General features: G+C 43.2%; 1 protein-coding gene across 4 annotated transcripts in view; it reads left to right on the top strand.

Annotated features, from left to right (window-relative positions):
* The window catches only part of AGL (amylo-alpha-1,6-glucosidase and 4-alpha-glucanotransferase), a 50583-nt gene extending 23717 nt beyond the window's left edge, over positions 1–26866 (top strand). For all 4 annotated transcript variants that reach the window (XM_081008497.1, XM_081008494.1, XM_081008496.1 and 1 more), the window contains exons 14-34: positions 1406–1569; positions 2543–2644; positions 3441–3596; positions 4664–4814; positions 5960–6084; positions 6185–6297; positions 7735–7869; positions 8263–8393; positions 10777–10913; positions 11038–11171; positions 12092–12267; positions 12945–13047; positions 13472–13697; positions 14468–14579; positions 14898–15033; positions 16184–16296; positions 16676–16887; positions 18896–18993; positions 19658–19745; positions 19855–19988; positions 23027–26866. In XM_081008497.1, the coding sequence (XP_080864623.1) occupies positions 1406–1569; positions 2543–2644; positions 3441–3596; positions 4664–4814; positions 5960–6084; positions 6185–6297; positions 7735–7869; positions 8263–8393; positions 10777–10913; positions 11038–11171; positions 12092–12267; positions 12945–13047; positions 13472–13697; positions 14468–14579; positions 14898–15033; positions 16184–16296; positions 16676–16887; positions 18896–18993; positions 19658–19745; positions 19855–19988; positions 23027–23144 (2864 nt within the window). In that variant the 3' untranslated portion in view covers positions 23145–26866. The remainder of the gene's footprint in view (positions 1–1405; positions 1570–2542; positions 2645–3440; positions 3597–4663; positions 4815–5959; positions 6085–6184; positions 6298–7734; positions 7870–8262; positions 8394–10776; positions 10914–11037; positions 11172–12091; positions 12268–12944; positions 13048–13471; positions 13698–14467; positions 14580–14897; positions 15034–16183; positions 16297–16675; positions 16888–18895; positions 18994–19657; positions 19746–19854; positions 19989–23026) is intronic.
* The last annotated feature ends 243 nt before the right edge of the window (positions 26867–27109 follow it).

Below are 27109 nucleotides of genomic sequence, written 5' to 3'. Positions count from 1 at the left end.
CAGGCATGATACGCTGCGAGTGAAGAACGTGCAAAACACTGACTCTGCATCCGTTTATTATAAACACATGACATTGCATTCAACAATATGGCTTCTTTGCGCGATAATTGTAGCATTGTGATTGTTAGGAAAGGGTATCTTGTGTATAGAAATAGTTGTGATGGCCACCTCTTCAAACATCACCGTATGAACTGGTGCCTGGAGAACCCATTTCTCATCTTCAACCTGTGTAGACATCACATCGCTTGTCTCTTAACCATGGTTAAGGGATCAGGGATGAGTCATGTGGAACGCCCTCCCATCAGATGTCAAGGAAACAAACAACTATCAGACTTTTAGAAGACATCTGAAGGCAGCCCTGTTTAGGGAAGTTTTTAATGTTTGAACTTTTATTCTGTTTTTAATGTTCTGTTGAAAGCCGCCCAGAGTGGCTGGGGAGACCCAGCCAGATGGGCAGGGTAGAAATAAAAAATTATTATTATTATTATTATTATTATTATTATTATTATTATTTATTTACTTTCTCCTATCAGGAGTATGAATGTGCTCTGCCCTTTCCCTATCAGCCCTAACCATGGTTTATGGTTGCAATGCCACTTACTTTAATCGCAACTAATGCTGACCATTTTCCTTTTTAACTAGGGCTTACTAACCAGGGCTTGACAACAGCAAGCCCTGGTTAAGAAGAAGCCTGGCAAAGTTTACATAACCCATCGTTAAAAGATCTGAGGTTTTCCTTACAATCTAGTGGTATATCAGTTTTCTGAAATAAAATAAATATAGATATAAAAGTGGGTGAACCAGGAGATGGTGAGAAGGGAGTGTGCGATTCTGTGATGTATCACCATGGTTAAGGGACTGTCTTACGTTGTGTTAGTATATGTTTTAGGGTTCAGCATAAAACTTTATTTTTATTTGTTCCTTCTTAGCACACTGTGAGACTCTAGACCTGTTCATATTGTGCTTTTCTCATCCAGATGCAAGGACAAGGAAGCCTTAGGTTAATGCACACCCCATGCAATTCCACCATCCATTCCATGTAAGAAAGAAATGCCCAGACTGTTCATATGTGGAATTTTCCTGTCCTGGCACAACCCATTTTGCCTTCCAATCCAGGGATAGGATTGTGGGGTCACTGAATAGACAAAACGTCTATTAACTGGCTCGAGTATTAGGTTCTACATGTTGTAAAGGGATTGGAAAAGGAGGGCAGCTGTCTCCCGCTCATCATACTATATTGAATCTAGCCTCTCTTAAAAGTGTTTTTGGAATATTGACAGTCCTAGCTGTAAGTAGCTAGAGTGATTATTAAAGCATTCTCTATAAAGTCCCACAGTCTTACCAGGTGTTCAATGGATGATTCTTCGTATCGATGCTCACGTAAGGGCTTTTTCTCGTTCTCTAGAGGCAATGAGTGCTTACAACAGTCATGAAGAGGGGAGATTAGTTTATCGCTTTGGAGGAGAGCCAGTTGGGTCTTTCGTTCAGCCACGCCTGAGGCCCTTAATGCCTGCTATTGCTCATGCGTTGTTCATGGACATAACACATGATAATGAATGTCCAATTCAGGTAAGAAACATAGCTGCCTTGATTGCTCAAGTACTGTTTTAATGGCTTATTAAAGCTATATAGACACTATAAATGACTTTATTACATTTATTAAATCATGAGAGGTAATTAATACTACTTTAAGGTGTATGGGATTTAAGCGTTCTTAATGTTTTAGGCACAGATATGTGTGTGTGTGTGTGTGTGTGTGTGTGTATTTACACACACACACAGTGGTGCCTTGGTTTTCTAACGTCTTCATTGATGAACATTTCGGTTTTCTAACACCGTAAACCCGGAAGTAAATGCTTCAGTTTTCAAACATGCCTCAGAAGTTGAACATGCCACGTGGCTTCCGTATCAAGGCTTCCGTACTGAATTTCCAGTTTCCGAATGTTTCGGAACTCGAATGGTCTTCCAGAACAGATTACGCTCGAAAACCGAGGTACCATTTTGTGTGTGTGTGCGTTATGCAATCGAAACCTCAAAGACATAAAAATTACAATTGCATACAGTTAAAATGTTAAATGCAGTAGGAGAAGTTATTTGATACCTAATGTTGAACTTAGTGCTATCCTACGTATTCAGAGTAAGTTGTATTGAATCCTCTGCACACAATCTCTACAAATTCTGCAGAGCCACAGTGTGCCTCTTCTGGTGCCATGGGTTGCATTCAGTTTTATGGAAATAAAAGTTGAGCCATGTAGGTATGACTCTCTCCCCACCTCCCTCCTCACTGTAGCCTCATGCTGCCCCCAAATGTCTCTTTTAAGGGTGAGGGAGAGTGGGGAGTCCTCAGGAAAGGTCTGGGACACAGCATATGAGCTGCCGGGGGAGAGGGAGAATTGCTTTAATTCGGAGACACTGAGAGAATGGTGCCTTCCCACTTGTGTGCAAGGCGCCTTTGGAGTGCAGGTCAGATTTTTCTGTTTTTTTAAAAAACACCTAGTCTTCTGGGCTTTACTTAATTCATACACACCCTTCTCGTTGTTAGCATCGGTCGGCATATGATGCCCTTCCCAGCTCGACTATCGTCTCCATGGCCTGCTGTGCCTCAGGCAGCACTAGAGGATATGATGAACTAGTACCACATCAGGTATGCATGTTAGCAGTAGGTTCCTCTTTTGTGTCATTGGAGTTATTCTGGCATGTTTTTCCATCCACTATACCTGAAGGAGCGTCTCCACCCCCATCGTTCAACCCAGACACTGAGGTCCAGCTCCGAGGGCCTTCTGGCAGTTCCTTCACTGCAAGAAGTGAGGTTACAGGGAACGAGGCAGAGGGCCTTCTTGGTAGTGGCGCCTGCCCTGTGGAACGCCTTCCCATCAGATGTCAAGGAACTAAACAACCTTGACTTTTAGAAGACATCTGAAGGCAGCCCTTGTTTAGGGAGGTTTTTAATGTTCAATCTTTTATTGTGTTTTTAATATCCTGTTGGAAGCTGCCCAGAGTGGCTGAGGAGACCCGGCCAGATGGGTGGGGTATAAGTAAGAAATTATTGTTTTTATTATTAATTATTCAGAGTTTTGACTGGCCTTGCTTACTCAGATCGTATCTTGCCACTCCTTAAAATTTCACCGACTGCCTGTTTTAAATTTTTTTACTAGCTTTGATATTTTAAATTCTCCACATTATAATTGCTACTCATGTGTTCTGGTTCTTCTGAGTGTATTTGTTAGTTTTTGTAAACCACCTTGAAATATTTAATGGAAGGAGTATAATAGATGTTTTCAATAGTGTGTGGCTACGATATTTAGAACACTGTGCTTTAGACCCTCTAAGAAGAAGTCAAAAGTTTCAGTTCCTACTAAATGCACCATCTCTGTAACTTTTGTGAGCATAGGGAGAGAGAAACACTGCAAATGCTATTTTTGTAACACATTTATTCACAGATTTCCGTAGTCACTGAAGAGCGGTTTTATCCGAAGTGGAATCCAGCAGCGACACTTTCCACACCTGGTGAAGTAAATCTCAAAACCGGAATTATAGCAGGAAGGCTGGCTATCAACAGATTACACCAAGAGCTAGGAGCCAGAGATTTTAACCAGGTAAATGCTGGGCCAGATTCACAGGGCATCAAAATGAGGCGTTTGTCTGGGGTGCTGAAAGGAATAAGAGAATGAGGCAGGGCTTAGGAGAATATTATTATTATTATTATTATTATTATTATTATTATTATTATTACCTTGGTTTAAGAACAACCCTGTTTATGAACTATTTGGTTTATGAACTCCGCGAAACCGGAAGTAGTGTCCCAGTTTGTTAACTTTACCTCAGTCTAAACAGAATCTGAATGCTGGAAGGGCACCAGCGGCGGGAGGCTTCATTAGGAAAAGCGTGCATCAGTGTAAGAAGGGTTTCAGTTTAGGAACGGACTTCCGGAACGGATTAAGTTCGTAAACCAAGGTCCCACTGTATTTATATATAACATGTATGCATGCGCACACACACAGATCTTCATCCCACTTCTGGTTCTTGGCCTGCTTGCATGAGACATCTGAGCAAGCGACTTTGGAGTACTCCCTCTTTATCTTATCTTTCAATGTGGGTGGTGTTGTGGTCTAAAACCCTGAACCTCTTGGGCTTGCCAATCAGAAAGTCGGCAGTTCAAATCCCCACGACGGGGTGAGCTCCCATTGCTCGGTCCCTGCTCCTGCCAACCTAGCCATTCGAAAGCACACCAGTGCAAGTAGATAAATAGGTACCGCTGCAGCGGGAAGGTAAACAGCGTTTCCGTGTGCTCTGGTTTCCATCATGGTTTAGTCATGCTAGCCACATGACCTGGAAAGTTGTCTGTGGACAAACACCAGCTCCCTTGGCCTGAAAAGCAAGATAAGCGCTGCAGCCCCACAATGGCCTTTGACTGGACTTAACCATCCGGGGTCCTTTTCCTTTACCTTTTACTCCCCCTGTTTGTACTCCACTTTGTACTTTAGATTACTCCCCCCTCTACCAACCCTTATCCAGGGCCTCCAAAAACCCTGAAGCCTGCCTTAACATGCCCTGGCCAAGAATTTTGACATGGTGATTATTAAATCTTAATTATAGTATAATCTGAATAATAAGAATCTCTATCCACTTTTCCCACCCAACCCCTAAAAAATGTCCTCTTCAGGTATATGTGGATCAAGTTGATGAGGATATTGTGGCTGTGACGAGGCATTGTCCTAACACGCACCAGTCTGTTGTCGCTGTTTCCCGAACAGCTTTCAGAGATCCCAAAACATCCTTCTACAGCCAAGAAGTTCCCCAGATGTGTATTCCAGGTAAGGTTACCCCTCTGCGCGGGTGGCACTGTCGTCTAACCACTGAGCGTCTTGGGCTTGCCGATCAGAAGGTTGGTGGTTCAGAAGGTTGGTGGTTCAAATCCCCGCAACGGGGTGAGCTCCCATTGCTCTGTCCCGGCTCCTGCCAACCTAGCAATTCGAAAGCATGCCAGTGCAAGTAGATAAATAGGTACCACTGCGGCAAGAAGGTAAACAGTGTTTCCATGCACTCTGGTTTCCATCACAGTGTTCCATTGAGCCAGAAGCGGCTTAGTCATGCTGGCCACATGACACGGAAAGCTGTCTGTGGACAAACACCGGCTCCCTCGGCCTGAAAGCGAGATGAGTGCCACAACCCCATAGTCACCTGTGACTGGGCTTAACCATCCAGGGGTCCTTTACCTTTTACCTTTTACCTTTTACCTACTCATCTGCATCAGGATTTGAATGCAAAGTGTCCCATTACGCATTTCATCTTCGCAACAACCTGAGAGATAGCAACTGTCCCAAGAGTTTTGTGGTTGAGCAAGGAGTAGAGTCTGGGTTTTCCCAGTCTGAACATCTAAACACAACATCATGCAACCTCTCCAGCTGAATTAAACAACGAGAGAGACAAAGATTGGTGTTGCGGGGGGGGGGTGTTTCACCCTTCTGTGCACCCTTTCGCTTTGTCTGGAGCAACTCAGAGGGGCAGGGCATAAGTAATGAATTAATACATCTATTATTATTGTCTTGTATGTTGGGTACCATCCCACTCCATGACTACACAATTCCAGGTATGCCCTCTCAGAGCTATGCACTATTGAACTGAATGGTCCTTATTCCCAGGTAAGTCGGTGTAGGATTTCAACAGAAGCCCAAAAGTGCTGACTTAGGGACAGGACTAAAGCATGAGCACCCCCAGGGCAGATAGCTGGGCGATGTGATCTCAGTTATCAACATCCCTGACAACTGGTCCTGCTTAGCTATGGATGATGGAAGTTGTAGTCCAAAAACAGCTGGAGACCCAAGTTGGGGAAACCCTGAGCTAAATGGCCCCAGTGGTCTGATTCTGTATAAGGTTGCTTCCTATGTTCCTACTTATAAAAAAAAATGCTAGCCGTGGTATTGAGAGTTTTCTGGGGGTTTTCCCCCCTCTTCCACAGGCAAAATTGAAGAGGTGGTTCTCGAGGCGAGGACTATCGAAAGAAGCGCTGCCCCTTATAAAAAAGACGAGCACTCAATCAATGGATTGCCTGATTATACAGTTGAACTCCGGGAACACATCCAGGTAAAAGCTGTGTCTCTTCCTCTTGTTTGGTTAGCCTAAAAATTTGACTCCTGAGATTAAAGTGACTTACTGAATTCATCTGATTTCCTTCTCTTGGCAGCTCAAGGAAAGTAAAATAATAAAGCAAGCTTCAATCGCTACGAAAGGCCCTAATGAATTCGTCCAAGAGATAGAATTCGAAAAGCTGACACCGGGAAGCGTGATCATATTTAGGTAAAACGTCATTACTTTGGTTGGTGTAGAAAATGGCAGACATAGTGATGATTAGCAGAGCAATCTAAAGCCACTTGATGCTGGGTGGTTTGGGTTGAACAGAGATGTCTGTCCACATAGCCCTACCAGCACAGAGCTCCCCTCTCTGCCTTCCAAAGTGGAGCAGCCAGCAGCAAGCCTCCAAACTGCATATTCTGGCAGAGGGGAGGGAGCTAAACTGGTTCCACTGGGCATCATTTTAAGTACAGTGGTACCTCCGGTTGCGAACAGGATTCGTTCTGGAGCCCCGTTCGCAATCTGAGCAGAACGCAACCCACGCATGCGTGGGTCACGATTCGCCGCTTCTGCGCATGCGCGTGACATCATTTTGAGCGCATGCGTGAGCGGCGAAACCCAGAAGTAAACCGTTCTGGTACTTCCAGGTCGCCACGGGACGCAACCTGAAAAGATTTAACCCGAAGCATCTTTAACCCAAGGTATGACTGTACTATATTTTTCTGTGTATAAGACAATACAGTGGTACCTCGGGTTACATATGCTTCAGGTTACATACGCTTCAGGTTACACACTCCGCTAACCCAGAAATAGTGCTTCAGGTTAAGAACTTTGCTTCAGGATAAGAACAGAAATTGGGCTCCGGAGGCACGGCAGCAGCAGGAGGCCCCATTAGTTACAGTGGTGCTTCAGGTTAAGAACAGTTTCAGGTTAAGAATGGACCTCTGGAACGAATTAAGTATTTAACCCGAGGTACCACTGTACTTTTTGCTAAAAAAAATTAGGCAAAAATTGGGTGTTGTCTTATACATGGATAGTGATTGCAGAGGGGGGGCGTGCGATTAATGGCAGCAGCAAGAAGTGGATTGGCAGCGGCGATTGGGTGGGTGATTGGTGGCTGTGGCAAAGCCTGCTGGCGATTGGCTGTGGCAACTGGGCAGGCGATTGGCTGCTGTGGCGAGGCAGGCAGGCGATTGGCGGCTGTGGCAAGTGGGTGGGTGGGCTGTTGGTGGCAGCGAGTAGGCATACAGTTGGCTGCTGCAGCAAGGTGTGCGATCAGCAGTGGCTGTGGCAAGTGATAGGCAGTGTCGGGCAGGCAGGTGAGCAATTGGCAGAAGTAACCTCCCCACCCCCACCCCAAAAAGCTAAACAACTTAATTTCTTAATTTGGGGTTTAAAAAATAGGGGTTGTCTTATACATGGGGGCATCTTATACACGGAAAAATGCGGTAATTGTGTCCAATTCAGCCCCAGTCATTCTGCTATCTCTACATTAGCCTTCCTCCCCATCCACCTCCCTTGGCCGGCTTGCTCTGCAAGGCTGCAGGTGGGATGGTGACCTTGAAACTTCATTAAGCCCCAGCAGGCAACCAGGTTAGGATTTCACCCTTTGCCTCTTCTTTTTCCCCACAATTGACATTTTGTTTTGGCCAATCTTTGCAGGGTAAGCCTTGACCCGAAAGCACAAGAGGCTGTTGGAGTCCTGCGTAACCACCTGATTCAGTTCAGCCCTCACTTTAAATCTGGAAGTCTTCCCGATGATTGTTCAGAGCCGATACTCAAGACGCCATTCTCAGCGTAAGTTCGCCATTCGGTTGAAACCTATGGGGAACAATGCAGAGGCGATGTACGAGATTCACTTCTGCAGCCTCCTTTCCAAAAGCAACCTGTAGCCAAATTAGTCCTGAAGATTTAATACCTCAATAGCATCTTCAGTAGTGTGCAAGTTGTCTGTTTTTGTTGTGAGTGGTTTGCTACTTTCGAAACAGAGAAGCGACTTAAGATGCAATCCTAGGCATGTCTGCTCAAAAGTAGGTCCCACTGAGATTTTGCAACCTTGCACTTAAGGCCGTGTACCCTTTCAGATATATTTTTTTGTTTTAAATTATTCTAAACCAGAAATAAATTTTAACAAAAGTTTGTTTTGTTTTGTTTTTTAACCCGGTCAGTGTATCTCTGTCTCTCTCACAGTATTGCATCGAAATTAACCTTGGCAGACCTAAATCATGTATTATATCGGTGTGATGCTGAGGAGCAAGAGGACGGTGGAGGGTGTTACAACATACCAGACTGGACACCCCTTAAATATGCAGGTCTTCAAGGTAAAAATTGGTTTGAGACAAATATATTATTATGTACATTAGTCAAACCACCTGTATGCTTTCTCTCTGAAAGTCAAATGCAGGCCAGCCATGTACAGTGGTACCTCAGGTTAAGTACTTACCATATTTTTTGCTCTATAGGACGCACTTTACCCCTCCAAAAATTAAGGGGAAATGTATGTGCGTCCTATGGAGCAAATGCAGGCTCCTTGGCTTCAGTGATAGCAACGGGAAGCCTCCGAAGCGCAGAGGGAGCGCTCCCTCTGCGCTCCGGAGCCTTCGCGTTGCTTTTGCTGAAGCCTGGAGAGCGAGAGGGGTTGGTGCGCACCGACCCCTCTCGCTCTCCAGGCTTCAGGGATAGCCGCCTGAAGCCTGCGGAGTGCAGCGCGAGTTCTCACTGCGCTCCGCAGGCTTCGGGTTCCTTTTGCTGACGCCAGGAGAGCAAGACTTTCCTGGCTTCAGCAGAGAGGGAGAGCTGCGCAGCGCCCCTTCAGCCAAGAGGGAGGAGAAAAGGAAGGGGCTCCGTTTCTCCTGCCGCTTCGCTGAAGGGACGCTGAGCAGAGAGGGGGAGAATTTTTTTTCTTGTTCTCCCCCTCTAAACCAAGGTGTGTCCTATGGTCCAGTGCGTCCTATAGAGCGAAAAATACAGTAATTCGTTCTGGAGGTCCGTTCTTAACCTGAAGCTGTTCTTAACCTGAAGCACCACTTTAGCTAATGGGGCCTTCTGTGCCGCCGGAGCATGATTTCTGTTCTCATCCTGAAGCAAAGTTCTTAACCTGAGGTCCTATTTCTGGGTTAGCGGAGTCTGTAACCTGAAGCATATGTAACCTGAAGCGTATGTAACCCGAGGTACCACTGTAGTTTGGACTGAGGGCACTTGAAAAACATCCTCATCTCAGTTGGTTTGTTTTTAGCAATTCCAAGCAGACAGCAAAATAGGATGTTCCTCAAGACCTGGTAGATAGTAGCTCGTCAACTGTGTTTAGCTTGCCATGCCAGACATTGGTTGTCTTCATATTCTGCATTCTGGGGATTAGCACTAGATTCTAAGTTTCAAAAGACAGGGAAATACAAATATCTTTTAGCAAGCAGTACAAAGAGAAGATCAGGGAAATGTTGACAGTAAGTTCAATAGGCTCAATTTCGACTTCCCTCCAAACCCTAGTTTATGCTAATGTTGGTTAAGCACCCCACACACCATCACTTGAGCTTCTAGGCATATAGCAAGCAGACCGTACTTCTGAGCAGCTTGTCCACTTTTATTTTCTTTCTGTTCAGTACTTGACTTCGTACAGTCGCTTGCTTCTCTACGATGCTGCAGCCACTTGAGGTGAAGCAATGGCCCTAACTGCACTTCATGAATCCGAACATAAAGCAGGCCACAAGTAGCACAAACCGTGGTTTGCAAACTCAATTTCAAATGATACCGTATTTTTCGCCCCTTAGGGCGCACCCCCCCATGGGCACACCTAGTTTTTTGGGGGGGGAAATAAAGAAAAAAATTATTCCCCCCCCCCAGGCGCGGGGCTGGCGCGGGGGAAGCCCGAGCTTCCCCCGACCCCAGCCCCGAGAACAGCCTGCTATCCGCAAGCCTAGGGAGCCCGACGGGAAGTCGCACTGGTCTCCCCAGGCTTGCGCAGAGCTGCGGTCTCCCCAGGCTGCGCAGAGCTGCGCGAAGCCCGGGACTCAAGGCAGCTCTGCGCAGCCCTTGGGAGACCGGCGCAAAGTCGCGCCAGTCTCCCAAGGGTTGCGCAAAGCTTCCTGAAGCCTGGAGAGTGAGAGGGGTCGGTGCACACCGACCCCTCTCGCTCTCCAGGCTTCAGCAAAAGCCTGCATTCGCCTCATAGGACGCACACACATTTCCGCTTCATTTTTGGAAGGGAAAAAGTGCGTCCTATAGGGCGAAAAATACGGTAATTTATTATCCTTGTTTAGTAGCTCCTTACAAGCTGGGGTTTGTAACCTTGCGTCTTTGTACATAATGCCAAACCATGGTTTGGCTTCTGCTTATTATGCATGAAAGCAGACTCATATCATAGAACGCTTTCAAAGCTGAGCCTCATGATAGGACCTAACTAAAGAATATGCAAGTTAGTGACCCACTTTATGGTTTTGTTAAACTCACTCGCCTAGGGTGAGCAGTTGGGCAGCATCTCACATGGCACAAGACTGGAATTAGCATGAGCGCCAAGGACAGTAGGTTTTTAAAAAGTAATCAGTCTGCACTCTAGTTTGTCTGCAGAATTAAACTCACCTTGATTTGGGTGTCTGGTATTTTCAGAATATTATTTTGCAGCCGTTGCCTTCTTTTTAGACACTCAACCTACTTTTCGTGATAGTTTCTTGACCTGTAATACAGAATCATGTTTCTATGGTCTTTCAGGAATAATGTCCGTGATGGGAGATATACGACCAAAGAATGATTTGGGCCATCCTTTCTGTGGTAACTTGAGAGCTGGGGACTGGATGATTGATTACGTGAGCGATCGGCTAATTGCCCGTTCTGGCGCCTGCTCGGAAGTAAGTCAAGCGATGCAAAGAGAGAACATTTCCCTTTCAGATAGGCATTTATACGTTACATGGTCATTTTCGATAATTGGTTTTAATTCAGTGCAACAATTTGTTTCCCTTGAAATAACAATAGGTTGGCAAGTGGCTGAAAGCAATGTTTGTCTACCTGAAGAGGGTTCCCCGTTATCTCATTCCATGCTACTTCGATGCCATATTAGTTGGCGCATACACGTCGCTGCTTGACTTGGTTTGGAAACAGATGTCTAGGTATGTTTGTCCATACCAAAAAAAATGTGGTTTCATGCAAACACAATTGTATACATTTCTGAACGTTTCATCCGTTCTCCTAAAGAAGTGAAGGAAGTATACTATGACCAAGCCATAGCAGTCCTGACCAAAGTCAGAAAAAGTTTCCTCTGCCAGTCTTTCCATATCGGTGAAAGGAAAACAGCTAATAGTCTGTTTCACATGCTTCTGTCCCTCACATAATGTCTCATTGCTTATCGCTCAGTGACTCAGCCAAGGGCTTGAAATGTGTGCCCCCAGTCATTCTTGGAATCCGATTCAAAGCAACACCAGCCAGGATAGCCAATGATCAGGGACACTGGGAGTTGTAGTCCATCAACGTCTAGAAAGCCACAGTTTTCACATCCCTGCTTGGATAGTGTAGCATGTCACATATGGTATTTAATTGTGCACATCAGCACACGAGGACTGGGCATGGTGAAGCCTCCTGCGTCCCTGGGATCATGCCTGGTAGAAGATCATAGAATCACTGGCAGATTTGGGTGGTTGGCAGATACTTGCTAGATCAAAAAAGAAAACCCCAGTCTACAATTCTGGTGCAGATCCAAGCAGTTTTGTCTTGAATAAGAACATTTATGCTCATTTCATGAAATGCAACTGAAATGGGGTTAGCTATTTTTGTATCATGTCAGTTTTGTCAAAATAAAAATGAAGGGCAGTACAACAGAACCATCTGTATGAGTTGTGGTATTGTCCATATACCTTACCTCATACTCTGAATTTTTCAAATACCTTGAAGCCACGGAGGATCCGGAACGTTCCATAGATCTCAACAACGCATGCGTTTGAAATCAGCGCTGCTGGTTGCATTGATCTTGGAAGACTGAAAAGAGGGGAATGTTTGTAGGCTTGAGAAATAAATAGTTTTGCTTTAATTGCAGCTTTGTTCAGAATGGATCGACATTTGTTAAACATCTCTCCTTGGGTTCGGTCCAGATGTGTGGAATAGGGAAGTATCCATCCTTGCCCCCTCTGTCTCCCACCATCCAGGATGTTCCTTATAGGCTGAACGACATTACAAAAGAGAGAGAACAGAGCTGTGTTACTTTAGCAGCTGGTAAGTAAAGAAAGAAAGAACATTTTGAATTTGAATGTTTTGAATCTGTTCCAAGTCACCGAATTGGGTGCGCTGGTGCTCTGCAGAAGTTTAGGAAGGCCGGGAGACTTTGCGGAGCAAATATGAGCAGCCTTGCTAAAAACTGTATCGATGGGAAAGGTTGTGTGAACCTAGTAACAAATGCTGGGTTCATTCCCCACTGTGTGCCTGTACTTTGCCTGTCTCCCACATAGAAGAAGTGGGTAGCACCTGGAGGCCCTGAACAGGTCGACAAGCACTGTTAACTAGCCAAGACAAGTGTTAACTAGTCATAAAGGTCCATTTCAGTTGATACACTAACACAGTGTTTCTCAAGCTTGGGTCCCTGGCTGTTGTTGGACTACAACTCCCATCATCCCTGACCACTGGTCCTGCTAGCTAGGGATGATGGGAGTTGTAGTGCAACAACAGCCGGGGACATAAGTTTGAGAAACACTGCCAACCTAGGAGCAACAGCATATTGCATGCTTTTATTTTTGTTGATTGATTAATGGTGGAACAACAGTGATTTAGTCAAGGTGTGTGTGTTATAATACAGGTGGGGAGCTGAGGAGGGATCAACTACAAACAGAAATGAGAACATGTTTGGAGTACCATTAAGTTCTTAAATATATATATATATATATTTACTGTTTTAGGCTTACCTCATTTTTCATCTGGCATTTTCCGCTGCTGGGGAAGAGATACATTCATTGCATTGCGAGGTCTGCTGTTAGTTACTGGACGTTACTTGGAAGCGAGGTGAGATCAGGTTCACATGTCCATAGTGACTAGCTGACGTAGCTGTTGGTATAAGGTTACTCCAGCATAGCCAAGAACTCTTATTTTATTTTATTTTTATTCACTCTCAGGAATCAATTATGTTCTGGTGCTGTGGCTCTTAACATTTTCCTAACTGAAGAAAATATAAACACACATAATTTAAGTTTAAAGAACAGGGGAACATTGTGTATGTATCAGTATTCAAGGGCTGTTAAATAATGGGATCTATATTGTTCTAAAGAACTTGCAGCTCTCAAAACTAATTTTGTGTCCCATGTGTTCCAATTATCTTCATTATTCTAGTCACTGTTTGCACTATTTAGTTTTTTGGAACCTCTAGGTTGTATGTAAATGTGAATTTGGAAACATGTCCTTTTCTTTTCCCTCCCTCCCCCAATTTCAGGAACATCATTTTAGCGTTTGCTGGTACGCTGAGACATGGACTCATTCCCAACTTGCTTGGCCAGGGCACTCATGCCAGATTCAATTGCCGTGATGCTGTCTGGTGGTGGCTACAGTGCATACAAGACTACTGTAAGGTCGTTCCAAATGGCACTGACATTCTCAAGTGTCCTGTATCCAGAATGTATCCTACAGATGACTCCCCTCCTCTGCCACCGGGTCAAAAGGTAATCTATAATTTGCCCTTCTCTTCAAGTTGTGGCTTGACTCTCTTGCTTGCTTGCGTGCATGCGTCACGGGCGTGCTAGCTCTGGGGACAAATCTTCCCGTCATGTACCTCTTCCTCACTCGTGGCACACTATGGCCTTAGACTCATCTGCCAAGGAATGTTCTGCCTCTACTGTTGGAGGCAGGATGTCTCTGGATACCAGTTACTGGAAATCACAAGTGCGGGAGGGGGCTGTTTCTTGTAGCCTCCACATAATCATCTGGTTCTCCATAGTCAACTGATTGGCCACGGTGAGAACAAGATGCTGGTCTAAATGAGCCTTTGATCTGATCCAGCAGAGTTGCTCTTACGTAAACTAATCTTAACCGAGCTGTGACTGTCTCCACAGTTAAAACATAAAACCTTTTTTTAAATATAATTTTGTGATTGTGTAACACAACTTTGGTACTTCTGTTGTGTTGTTTCAGAGGACAAAATGCCAAATAAATCTCTTAAGTACCATAAAGTACTGTGGCTTCATTCTGTTTTTAAGGGTGGATGTACACACAGAGAAATTAAATTGTTATAACAAAAGAAAAAATGCAATGGAAAATCACAAATATTTTTTATTTTATTTTTGCTCTCCAGCACTATCCGGTGTTGCATGTTTATAACGCATTCAGAATACTGTTTTTTCACTAATGTAGCTGAGTCCTAAGTGTCTGGCTTAACTTTTTTTGCTGTTCCCATTTCTTTTCTTCTTCTATATTTGAACCAACCCAAATTCAGGACCAGCCACTGTATGAAGTGATACAAGAAGCCATGCAGAGACATATGCAAGGCATACAGTTCCGCGAAAGGAATGCTGGTCCGCAGATAGATCGGAATATGAGAGATGAAGGTAGACTCTGATCCATCAATTTATTTTCTGCACCAGTAAAAATAAAATTCTTCCTTTTTAAACCACCCTAAATGTTACTTTCAAAGTGTATTGTATTTGCTTAGACGATCTGTCCACACACTTTACAGGCGCATAAATGTTTAAATGTATCTTTAAGGTCTCTCTTGTTCTGGAAAGAGATATTTCGTTAAATGTTAATTGTACTGCACTAGAAATCTTACTTAGTTTTGGCTGGGGTGCTTCTTGGGTCCTGTGTAAGATTCCTGTCTCTTTCTCTCTGTAAGTCTTTGCAAAACATCTGATTTTCACCGTTGGTAGGTTTTAATGTGACTGCGGGTGTGGACATGGAAACTGGCTTTGTCTATGGAGGGAACCGTTTTAATTGTGGCACATGGATGGATAAGATGGGAGAGAGTGACAGAGCTCGCAACAAAGGAATTCCAGCCACTCCGAGGTACAGTATAAAGATTTTACAGCGTTATTGACATCTTAATGGGTATGGCATAAGTACATAGTGGCTGTTTTTAATTCCTCAATAAAAGTGTGCCAAACAATATTTCTTTGGACCTGCAAAGTTATGAAGAAATGGTGTATAGATTTTCAAAACTGTATTTTCAGACCCTATTAGCTGAAATCAAAATGTGTAAAGTGCCCGTTTTGCTCAGTCACTATGTACAATTTAGCTAGTCGTTCATTCACAGCTTCTGTAAGGGCTTATGCGTCCAGAACTTTGAGTGCAGGATTTGTCCTACTTCTGATTTGTCCAACCCAGCATGTTTGAGGAACCAAGCTGCTTTTCCAAAACATCAATTAGGAGCATAGTTGTTTCTTCAACTTAACACATTTTGCCCTGTGCTATTCATTTAGCCTTGTGGGTTAAATAATTATATTTAGTTATATGTGCAAGCTGTCTCCTGCATTTCAAAGGCTGCATGGTTTGCCCAGCTTTTCCATTTTAATATGCGGACACTTCATGAGGCCGGGTTGAAATCGGTTCCCAGTGTTTCCCAAACTTGAGTCTCCAAGTTTGTTTTCGGACTACAGTTCCCACCATCCCTGACCACTGCTCTTGCTAGCTAGGGATGATGGGACTTGTAGTCCAAAAGCAGCTGGAGACCCGAGTTTGGGAAGCCCTGTCCTAGCCCTTTGCAGCCAGCCATGATGTGCCGCTCATCTGCTGGTACAAATTGGTGGGAGGGCGAAGGCCTTGTGTGTTGCTGTTGGGCAGTTCAATGAGTTGAAAATGAGGCGGGGGGAGACAGAAAGCAAAAATGGGAGGCAGAAAAAAGGGGGGTCACTGGGAGGTCATGAGTACAGATGTTTAGAGGCACAAAAAAGAGTAGCAAGCTCTGTGGGGAAGAGTGCATACCTTGGGGGAAAACAAGGGGTTAGTAGAGAATGAAGGAAAAGAGATGCCAAGTTAAAATGGTAACAAAAACACTGGATGCAGCCCCAATTAAAACCTACAAAAGTGGTTCTTGGAGTGATCTGAGTTGTATTCTTGGTTTAGACTCTGAATACATACTGATAGAAGGAATCCTAGAGCAGTGTCATTTATAATCTTGCTTTGTAAATCTTGAAACCTATATCTCTCGTACTTTTAGAGATGGTTCCGCTGTGGAGATAGTTGGTTTATGCAAATCAACAGTTCGCTGGTTACTAGAGTTGTCCAAGAATAATATATTTCCTTATTCTGGAGTTACTATCAAAAGACATGGTAAGTAGTCTCATCTGCAATGTACGATGGGAATGGAGAAAATTCAAACCATTTCACATGCATTATTTAGTTGTAGTATTTACAACAACTCTGCAAGATCAGTATTTTTACTTAAAAATCATAATTATTATTAACTGTGCTGCCCCCAAGGATAATGTTCTGAGTGTGAAGCAATATTTTTGACAGTGGTTTTCGAACTTTCAAGCCTGAGGAATCTTGTTGACTACCACTGAACACCAAGCCATAGTACTTATATAGAGTATATTGTAGGTTCACGTTTGTCTTTGAAATTAAACCAACACAGGTCTTTATATATATATTTTCTGCTGGCACCTGAAGCATTATCAAAACCAGTCTTTCGCGTTACATTGTTTTCCAGGGAAAGAAGAGACCATAACGTATGATCAGTGGAACAGAAAAATCCTGGCACACTTTGAAAAGCTGTTCTTTGTCTCTGAGAATCCAGCAGATCCCAATGAGAAACACCCAACTCTGGTTCACAAGCGAGGCATATATAAGGACAGCTATGGAGCTTCAAGTCCTTGGTGTGATTATCAACTAAGGCCAAATTTCCCTATAGCAATGGTTGTGGTATGTATTGTGTAAACATACTTTTCAAACCATATAACCTTTTTCGCTTCTTTTTTTTAAACTCAACTTCTATTACATAGTTTAGGCTGCAGTCCTAACTCTACTTACCTAAAAGAAAGTTCTGTTAAATTCAATAAGACATGCTTCTGAGTAGACATGTTTAGGACTGTGCTTTTAGTTTAGCTTTTCTTCACTGGCGCTTTACAAGCTATGATGAGCGAAATATGATTTGGGGGAGGAATCCCACTGAACATTACAGTGGTGCCTCACAAGACGAAATTAATCCGTTCCGCGAGTCTCTTTGTCTTGCGGTTTTTTCGTCTTGCGAAGCACGGCTATTAGCGGCTTAGCGGCTTTAAGAAAAAGGAAACAAACTCGCAAGAACTCACAAGACGTTTCGTCTTGCGAAGCAAGCCCATAGGGAAATTCGTCTTGCGGAACGACTCAAAAACCGGAAAACTCTTTCGTCTAGCGAGTTTTTCGTCTTGCGAGGCATTCGTCTTGCGGGGCACCACTGTACTTCTGAAATAACCTCTCCAAAATCTGATGGGCCCGTTAACTCGTTATCATTAGCATGAGCATTTTGGGTGGGATCCTTTTGTACCCTCCCCCAGGCCCTTGCAGGAAGGGCTCTTGATTCCTCTGCTACTGAAGGAAGAAATGAGAAAGTCTTAGGACCCTGATCCACAATTCTGCTGTGTCATGCAGTAGTGTCGGATACTGTGCTATGTTGATCCCATCCCCTTTAGCCAACAAATTCCTATGAATCACTGTATGGAGTTGGAAGGGATCTCAACGGTCATCGAGTCCAACCCCCAACCCAAAAATGCATATATTAGTGCAACTGTATGTTAGTGCACAGAAACAAATGCATATACTGCTGAAAACCAAGATGCATTATATTAGGGGAAATGCATATGGGTCTCCATGCTGACTTTTTAAAAAGATGACAATGACGATAATGATTATAATAATAATAACTTGTACCCCTCCCATGGCTGGGATGCGGGTGTCGCTGTGGGTTAAACCACAGAGCCTAGGACTTGCCGATCAGAAGGTCGGCGGTTCGAATCCCCGCAACGGGGTGAGCTCCCGTTGCTCGGTCCCTGCTCCTGCCAACCTAGCAGTTCAAAAGCATGTCAAAGTGCAAGTAGATAAATAGGTACCGCTCTGGCAGGAAGGTAAACGGCGTTTCCGTGTGCTGCTCTGGTTCGCCAGAAGCGGCTTAGTCATGCTGGCCACATGACCCGGAAGCTGTACGATGGCTCCCTCGGCCAATGAAACGAGATGAGCCCACAACCCCAGAGTTGGCCACGACTGGAACTAATGGTCAGGGTTCCCTTTACCTTTACCCCTCCCATCTGACTGGGTTGCCCCAGCCACTCTGGGTGGCTTCCAACATAATAACACAGCAAAACATGCTCTGGGTGGGCGCATAATCTATTTGCAAACTGGTGTGAAAATTGCCTGAACTGTGATCAGCTGTGAATTTAAGATTGGGAAAATGAGAAATGAAGAGAAGGCAAAGTTCTCAGATTCGTCCATCCTTCAGTGAGGTCTAGACTCAGCAGAGTTCATCTGCCATAGAACAATCAGAAGTGCTCACAAACCCTGCAGAGAACAGCTGCTAGCCTGTGATGTTCAGTTCCCTATCAGTGAGGTGCTTTGAAATATTCCTACCAGTCTCTGCAATGCTGGTGGTTCTCACATCAACTGGGATCCAAAGTCTCTGGGCTCAAGTTTCCCTGGGCTCAGCTTCCTTCCCTGGCTCTGGGGAGTCAAGAGGAAAGGACAACCCTGGCAACTCAGAATATTTGCAAATTGTGCTCTGTTAAAAATTAGGCTATTTAAACACTGCTTTTACACTGAGATTTTAGGTTGCATTGTGGATAATACGGGGGAGGGGGTAAAATATGTGTGAAAACCAGGATGAAGCTTGTTCATTTAATTTTCCAGGGTTTTGCTATTGGTTTTTAAGTGGTTTTTCCCCCCTTGGTTTTTTATCAAGGCACCTGAATTGTTCTCTCCTGAGCGAGCGTGGAAAGCACTTGAAATGGTAGAGGAAAAGCTACTAGGTCCACTTGGCATGAAAACTTTGGACCCAGAGTAAGTGCGATAGAAGGCTGATTAGATCTTGCTCAGAATTAGGAGCTAAATTCTGTGCAAGGCAAACACTGAAGTCTCCGTCTCCAGGGCTTCTTCATTAATAGAAACCTGGAGTTCTGTTGCATCAAATATAAGATTCCTTGACAGAGAAACTTTGTTCAAAACCTCCCAGTGGGTAGCATCTATCTTTCCGATATTCCCATCTCAATCCAGCTAATATGATTTCCCCTGTGCTTTAATGCAACCACATTTTGAATACATTTGCTGGGGGGGGGGGTTAACTTTGAGCATGTAACTAAAATGGTGCCATGCTCCATGGCTTAAATAAGTTTGTGTCCCCATCAGTGTGAAAAGAAATCTTTTGGAAGAAAAAAATAAACAAACAACCATGCCATTTTAAAAGCTTTTTGGGAGACCAAGCTTCCCTGAAGAGGGAATTACGCAACTTGTTGCCACCTCTGGAAATATACGTGCAGAATTGATCTGTGTAATGTTGCTTACAACTAACGGGGGGGGGGGGGTTGGATGGGGGAGGAGATGTTGGAAATGTTTTGATTAGAATTCTTTTGAAATGAGATCTATTCTCCCTAAACAATTCTGTATCTTTTCATTCAGCTTTCTATAATTGTATTTATTTGCCCTTTGTGATTTTTTTTGTCTACAGTGATATGGTTTACTGTGGTGTCTACGACAATGCCTTAGACAATGATAACTACAATGTGGCAAGAGGATTTAATTATCACCAAGGACCTGTAAGTTTTGTGCTTCAGCACTTTTTCCCCCCAACAGATTTTGGTTTTCCATTGCCAAAAATGTGTGTCCTTAATTCTGCTTCTCTTGCCTTTTTTATTTTATTTTAAGGAATGGCTGTGGCCAATTGGATATTTTCTTCGTGCCAAGTTGTACTTCTCCAAGTTAATTGGTCCAGAGATCTATGCGAAGACTGTCTATTTGATTAAGAATGCTCTTTCTCGCCATTACGTCCACCTTGAGAGGTAGCTTTTCATTTAAGCAGCTTGAAGTATCGCTGTTGGACACCCATTTGTTTTGATATTTCTTCCAGAATAATATGGGTCTCTCATCTTGAATAATTATATACACACTGCAGCCAAAAAAAGGGGGGGGAGGGATAATGAAGGAAATTCTTTGCAGAAGAATTACGGGGAATGTGAAAGCTGTTTTTATGAGACCTATAAAATGGAACCAGGACTTTTCGCTAGTACCAGTGTTTCCCAAACTTGGGTCTCTCCAGCTGTTTTTGGACTACAATTCCCATCATCCCTAGCTAGCAGGACCAGTGGTCAGGAATGATGGGAATTGTAGTCCAGAAACAGCTGGAGAGACCCAAGTTTGGGAAACACTGAGCTGTACATTTTAGACAAGAGTGAGACCGCAAGTGTATCACGAGCCATTATTAATTTGTTGTGATACTTTCATGCTTCGACCCTAAAGCCTTTTAAATTGGAGAGATCTACTGGCCTAGTCTCATCAGCCGTAACCTGTATGCAGAAGTAGGAAATCACTTGTGAATCATTGCATACGAGACATACCTTTCTGTGTGTAGGGATGGGGATGGAGAGTAGAATGCCCGCATCAGGCAAGTACCGTATTTTTTGCTGTATAAGACTCACTTTTTCCCTCCTAAAAAGTAAGGGGGAATGTGTGTGTGCGTCTTATGGAGCGGATGCAGGCTGTGCAGCTATCCCAGAAGCCAGAACAGCAAGAGGGATTACTGCTTTCACTCTTGCTGTTCTGGCTTCTGAGATTCAGAATATTTTTTTTCTTGTTTTCCTCCTCCAAAAACTAGGTGCGTCTTGTGGTCTGGTGCGTCTTATAGAGCGAAAAATACGGTACTTTGCTTGCTTATCATGGTTGCCTGGGAAACTGCAATAACAGATTATCCTTGCAATAGGTTGGAAAGCCAGTTCTTGGTTGGGGAAAGATGTTAAAGTTCGTGGGTTGTAAATCCTTTGACCCACTGAGTCTGCTGCAATGGCCCTGCAATAAATTTCATTTATTGCCACTCCGACAAACTTCAATGGCGCCCACACGCTCCACTCGCGCTGCCACTCTTCTCAGTTGCCGGATAATAGCAGAGTTCACACGCAGCGTAAAATGGCTTTGTCTGTGTCTGCGTGGTGTCTTCAATAACTCAGCTCAACACCAGTGCTTCTACTTTAACACTCTTTATTTAGAAGCATAACAAACAGAAAAGAAAACTTACAGAATCTAGCTGCATGTTCGCAACTTTCTGTTTCTAACAAAAACGAAACTACCTTGCTCACATTCTCAGACAGATTGCTCTCTGCAGCCCCCAGAGAGCATAAAGGTAAAGGTAAAGGGACCCCTGACCATTAGGTCCAGTCGTGGCCGACTCTGGGGTTGTGGCGCTCATCTCGCTTTACTGGCCGAGGGAGCCGGCATACAGCTTCCGGGTCATGTGGCCAGCATGACTAAGCCGCTTCTGGTGAACCAGAGCAGCACACGGAAACGCTGTTTACCTTCCCGCCGGAGCGGTACCTATTTATCTACTTGCACTTTGACGTGCTTTTGAACTGCTAGGTTGGCAGGAGCAGGGACCGAGCAACGGGAGCTCACCCCATCATGGGGATTCGAACCGCCAACCTTCTGATCGGCAAGTCCTAGGCTCTGTGGTTTAACCCACAGCGACACCCGCGTCCCCAGAGAGCATAGATCAAAGGAAAATGCCCAGGTCATGTGGGCAATGCACCCAGTGAATAAGAACGCTTCCTGGAGTGTTAACTCTTAACTGTCCAGAACCATAACAAAAGAGAGAAAATGCAAGGAAGGGGGCAGGACTTGGTCTGGGTGCTCTGTCTTCCGAAAAGTTTTTGGTCGCATGCAGGAATCCATCATGATCTCAGTGTTCTTAGTAGTGGCCAACCCCTGTCTTATCAGATGGGCACCGTGAGACACTAATGTTTTCCTTCCCCAGTCTTTGTTGTGTAGATTGTCACTGCAGTAACATGCACACACTGTTCTCTGGGCCAAGGTTTATGCTTTTTGGAAACCAGCAGTTCTGCCTCTACCTGGATCCTGCTGGTTTGTTTTGCTTGGTCCTTGTGTACTGAATAACACAGGCTATTTCACTGAAGTACCAAGACAATGAAAGTAAATGCAAGCCCCAGTAAAAGGGAAATTGGGCAACAATGGAATGTATACACAAAGTCATCTTAATAATTTTCTCTCTGTGTCCAGTGATTGAGTATAATTGATAGCATTGTTTTGTCATTAATATAGAGTAGAGCAATTTCAGTCCTCGACTATTATTTTGCAGCAGCCTGATTCTCTATTTTAGAGAATCTTATTTTGAGTTATGTGGAAATCGTTCCATTTGATTGTGTACTTGGGATGCTTTATTTATTGTTTATGACTATTTGTTATATTTGTAATTATATGAGTTTTTTCATGTTGTATGCTGCCTTGAGCATGGTTTGAACTATGGAAAGGCGGCATACAAATAAAATTATATTTGTATGTAAGAGGCTAGGAGTGAAATTGCTAGTTTTAAGAGTGCCCCTGAGGAAGAACTCATTTCAAAAGGTACTGCTTTTTTTCGGGGGGGGGCACAGGAGTACGCATACCCCTAAACATTTTGTGAACCTTTGTACTTTTGTCCCTTTACTGTATTTATTCTCCCCGATTTGAACTATAAAATGGTGATTTTCTTGAGTCAAAATGAGAGTACCTCTAAACATTTTTTAAGAAAAAAAAGCAATGCTGAAAGGCATTGGGCTTAGTAAAGTTTTGTCGTCTAAATCTGCAATTCTCCTTCATCTTTTGCACAGCTGGGAGCTTCCCACTTTTTCTAATGTACATTAGACTTTTTAAAAAAGGGGGGGGGGATTTGAAATCAGAGCAGTTTGCCCAAATAGTTATAATTCCTGGTCTATACTCTTTCACACACACCCATGTGTGCTGTCCTTTATGTGAGATGGGTTGCTTTAATATATTAAAATGCTTGGTAGTTCCAGTAGTGATGCATTAACTTTTTGCTTGTTTGTTTTGGCAGATCACCTTGGAAAGGTCTTCCAGAACTGACTAACGAAAATGGTCAGTACTGCCCTTTCAGCTGTGAAACACAGGCCTGGTCCATTGCTGTGATCCTTGAGGTTCTCTATGACTTGTAAACGTGTTTGCCTGCCTTGATGAAACTGCTAGCTTTGTCACGAATGCCGTAACCATGCATATCCTGCTTTAGTAGTGGACTGTGCCTGCACTGGCAAGACACTTGTTAGGAGCATTTGATGCCCATCCTTTGAGAATCACACCGTGATATTTGTTTTGATTGCGAGGACTAGGATCAGAAAAACTTTAAAGAACCATCACTTGAGAATATAGTCAGATATGTTTAGATTAAAAGTATTACACATTCTACAGTAACAGGTTTCAAACTCGGTATCTCTCTTTTCCTCAAGGTGACAAGCTAATCAAATGTTGATGTGTTATGTGCATACCTATAACATTCAACCAAAGCTGGTTTCAAGTGGTGAATCGGTGCTCTGGAAATAGCTTGCAGAGTCACCTTGAAGGGAGCTGGTTACCTCCTATGGCAGACATAGGCAAACTCGGCCCTCCAGATGTTTTGGGACTACAATTCCCATCATCCCCGACCACTGGTCCTGTTAGCTAGGGATCATGGGGGTTGTAGTCCCAAAACATCTGGAGGGCCGAGTTTGCCTATGCCTGTCCTATGATAAGGGTTGGTTTTCCTCGTTCAGGTAATTAAGTAAAAGTCGCAACACTGATTCCTGCTTTGCACCAAGGAGCCATCATGTCAAGTAGTTGCATAGCAGTTTTAAAATCTCATGTTGCAGAGGCTTCCTCCATGTGACAGGCTACTTGTCTGAAGCAGCTTGCTAAAACCATGGGAAAAAAATATCTTCTTTCACCCCAAATGCACTTGATCTGGATCTCAGTAGCCTGTATTCAGCTGTGCCATTATATCAGTGCAATTAATTAATCAGCCAGAGACAGATTAGGCAAGGATGTCCCCTTCTGTTGCAAAAAAAGGAACTGGCTTAAAATATACTGTGATGACAATTAAATTTCACTGCCTGTTTCTTTAATTTGTGCCTGTAATAGTAATACTTTATTGATTTCAGTACTTTTTTTAACACTTATCCCCAAAGCAAAAGCATAGTAGTTAGAGGTTTATCGGAGAACATGCTGATCATAGAGGCAGCTTACTTGCATTCTCTGTTCTTAAAATCACACTCAGTGCAGACAAACAGGTTGGAAAGTATACTATGCTGCAGCTATATTGTGATACATATCACTTTTTAAAAGCACAGTATAGAATTTGTCTATATAGGTACTTTGATACTAAGAATAATTTAAGGAATCTGAATGGTTGACATGTGGACTACGGCTTCCATTTGATCATAATTTTGTCACTGAATTTCACCTAATATTTTTTGGTAGGATTTTTTTCATCAATAAACATCAAAAGTTTATATTGTTTTGACATTTCTAATCATTTACAGTTATACTAATGGGTGGTTAATTAAAATATTATGTATCTGATTATTATTATTTTTAAGACTCTTATCAAAAGGACTTTTTCTTAGCCTGGTATATATTTCCTCAATCTGTTGGGGAAATTTCCTAGCCTTAACATATCTCTTGGCATTTAAAATAAATTTCATTAAAACAATTAAAGCTGCAATCCTATATTCATTTGCCTGGGAATCAATCCCTTTAAACTCAGCGAGGCCGAATTCTGAGTAGACTGCACTGTTTCATTGTTAGAAAACAAGCTACTGAACCCAAAATGGAAATTAGAGCCAATTAATATGACCAGGTTGTGATAAGTGTTACTGGAATTGCCACCTTGAAGAAATTTATGGATATTACATCTGCCCTTGTAATAGCTCCACCTAGATTACCTTTCAGCAGGCAATGAATCAATAATACTGACAGTTGTTAGAGACTCTCAGGCAATTAATATTGTCAGAAAAGCAAATTACCGTCATAGCGACATATTTCCAAGTTGTGCTATTTTGTATTGAAATCCCTTGGTGCTTGGAGTAAAAGTTTATATGAAAGTGGCAGCTCTCTTGCATTTTTGCTTCCAGAACACCACTATCTTTCAGGTGCAATTCGGTCACATACAGGCAAATTCACATTGCACAAGTGGTTTTGGCGCTTTTGCACAGCAAACCTTTCCCCCACCCCAAAAATATGGCTTATTGCAGTAAGGAAAGGGATGGGGAAATGCACTGAAAGATATAGGATAACAGCTGCTTGACGCTACATCATATAACCTCACAAACAAATCGTTAGACATTGTATAACCTCCATGCAGATTGTGTGCAAACAGATCTGGGTGAATGCTCAAAAACAGGTTATCTGGAAGTGACCTGTATTGAGCCCTGTGCTGTCCTGACTGCATGGAAGGGCGGGTGTCTGATTTTTAACAGCAAAAGGTTTGTTCACGGCTTAAAATTCAGTTTGCCAAATTGCATTTGTTACTAAATTGATTTGCACATGGTTTGGGCATTTCACAACATTGAACAGGAAGAGTGAGTTGTCAGTGTTTTCTGTTCCGTTGAAGTTTTTCTTAAGTTGCACTGCCCTGTCTGAAAACAACAGATATTTTCATGTTAATATATTTCTTATTTTGCAGTGATGTTAAAAATGCTTAAATACATTTCAATTCTTCACCTGTACAAATAAATAGCATACCTTAAGATTTTTGAATTATGCTAACTGTTACCAAAAAATTTAATGTTTTTAATGTCAATTGAAATGCCTTAATTGCGGGGGTGGAAACTAAGCATTATTTTACCAACAGTGCTGTTGACCTAAATTTCACTGTCCAAACTTGGTTGGGAAGAATGGACACTTTTGTATGAAAATCTCCATTCTGCTATTTAGCCAGTGAACTCAGGCATTCATGATCTTTGTTTCTGTCAAGATGGAGAATAGAAAAATCTGCTGTGGAACTCATAGTTAGTATGTGCTTGGAGAACAATATTTAATAAAGATAAAGAGACTTAACAATTAGGAGATACTAGTATCTTATCCTACTGTGCATCTTAAAGCAGTATGCAGGTAACTCACAACCTATGCAAGGGTTTGGCCGTGGGGTTCCACACATAAATGCAAAAAGATGTAAAGCCAGAAATCCCCAGGACCGCCCCCCCCCTCCCCAAGTTGGAGGGCTTCTTGCTTGGCTTTGGGGCAAAGGCTGGAAGGGCTCTAGGACCTTGCCAGAGCCCTCGTTCCACCTTCCCAAAAGCTGGGTAAGCCTGCAGTTGTAGCTTTGATGGGAAGGTGGGAAATAAGCAAATGGAGAATGGATTTCTTCTGCTCTCCATTTCCCACCCACAAATGCAAAGCTACGATCGTGTAAGTAAAATAAGCCTGTGAGTTACCTGTACACAATGCGAGTTTAAAATGCCACTGAAGTTTACAGCTTGTTCTAGCAGACATTGCAAAGCCAACAGGTTGATGCCAACAACATATGATTAACAATACTCTCTGTAGGTAGACCGAAAAGGTAACTGCATATCTTCCACAGTCTTATCTTCTGCCATGCATCCTAGCAATCAGTGTTTCATTCTCTTTCAAACAATAGAGCAAAAGCCATCTGGGTATCTCATCTGTACATGTTACTGCTGCTGCTTAACTGAAATAGCGATGTAATTTTCATTTCAGAAGGTACTTACCAAACCTGAAAAACAATTTAAAAGGGAATCATAGTTAATGCTGCATGTCATATGATGAGAAGTGCAATTGTTGCACACGTGAGTCCTGTGTGTCTTGTCTGGTACAGTTATTTTTGTTACATGGATGATTATTTTCTGCAGTTATGTGAGTGGCATACAATAAAAGTCTAACAAAGTTGCATGTCCCTTCATTTATTAATGTATAATCATAACTGGTGGTCCTAGCAAGGGATCGTGGTGGTCCAGTGAGAGTTGGAACCTTTTATTAGAAAACAAGAGCCAAATTTGGCATCTCTGGCCAACTGGTGTTCAAAAGAAAATGATGTTTCTGGGCAGGTCAAAAAGGAACTTGATGCTGGAGTGCCTTTTGCCTGTAGTCATTCCAGGAGTTTGCCCTGAACTCATTTTGCAGGAGTCAGGAT

Source organism: Podarcis pityusensis, assembly GCF_964106645.2.
Source record: "Podarcis pityusensis genome assembly, chromosome: 6".
Taxonomy (NCBI): domain Eukaryota; kingdom Metazoa; phylum Chordata; class Lepidosauria; order Squamata; family Lacertidae; genus Podarcis; species Podarcis pityusensis.
The sequence above is the reverse complement of the archived record's forward strand: the minus strand, read 5'-3'. Positions and strand labels throughout refer to the sequence as shown.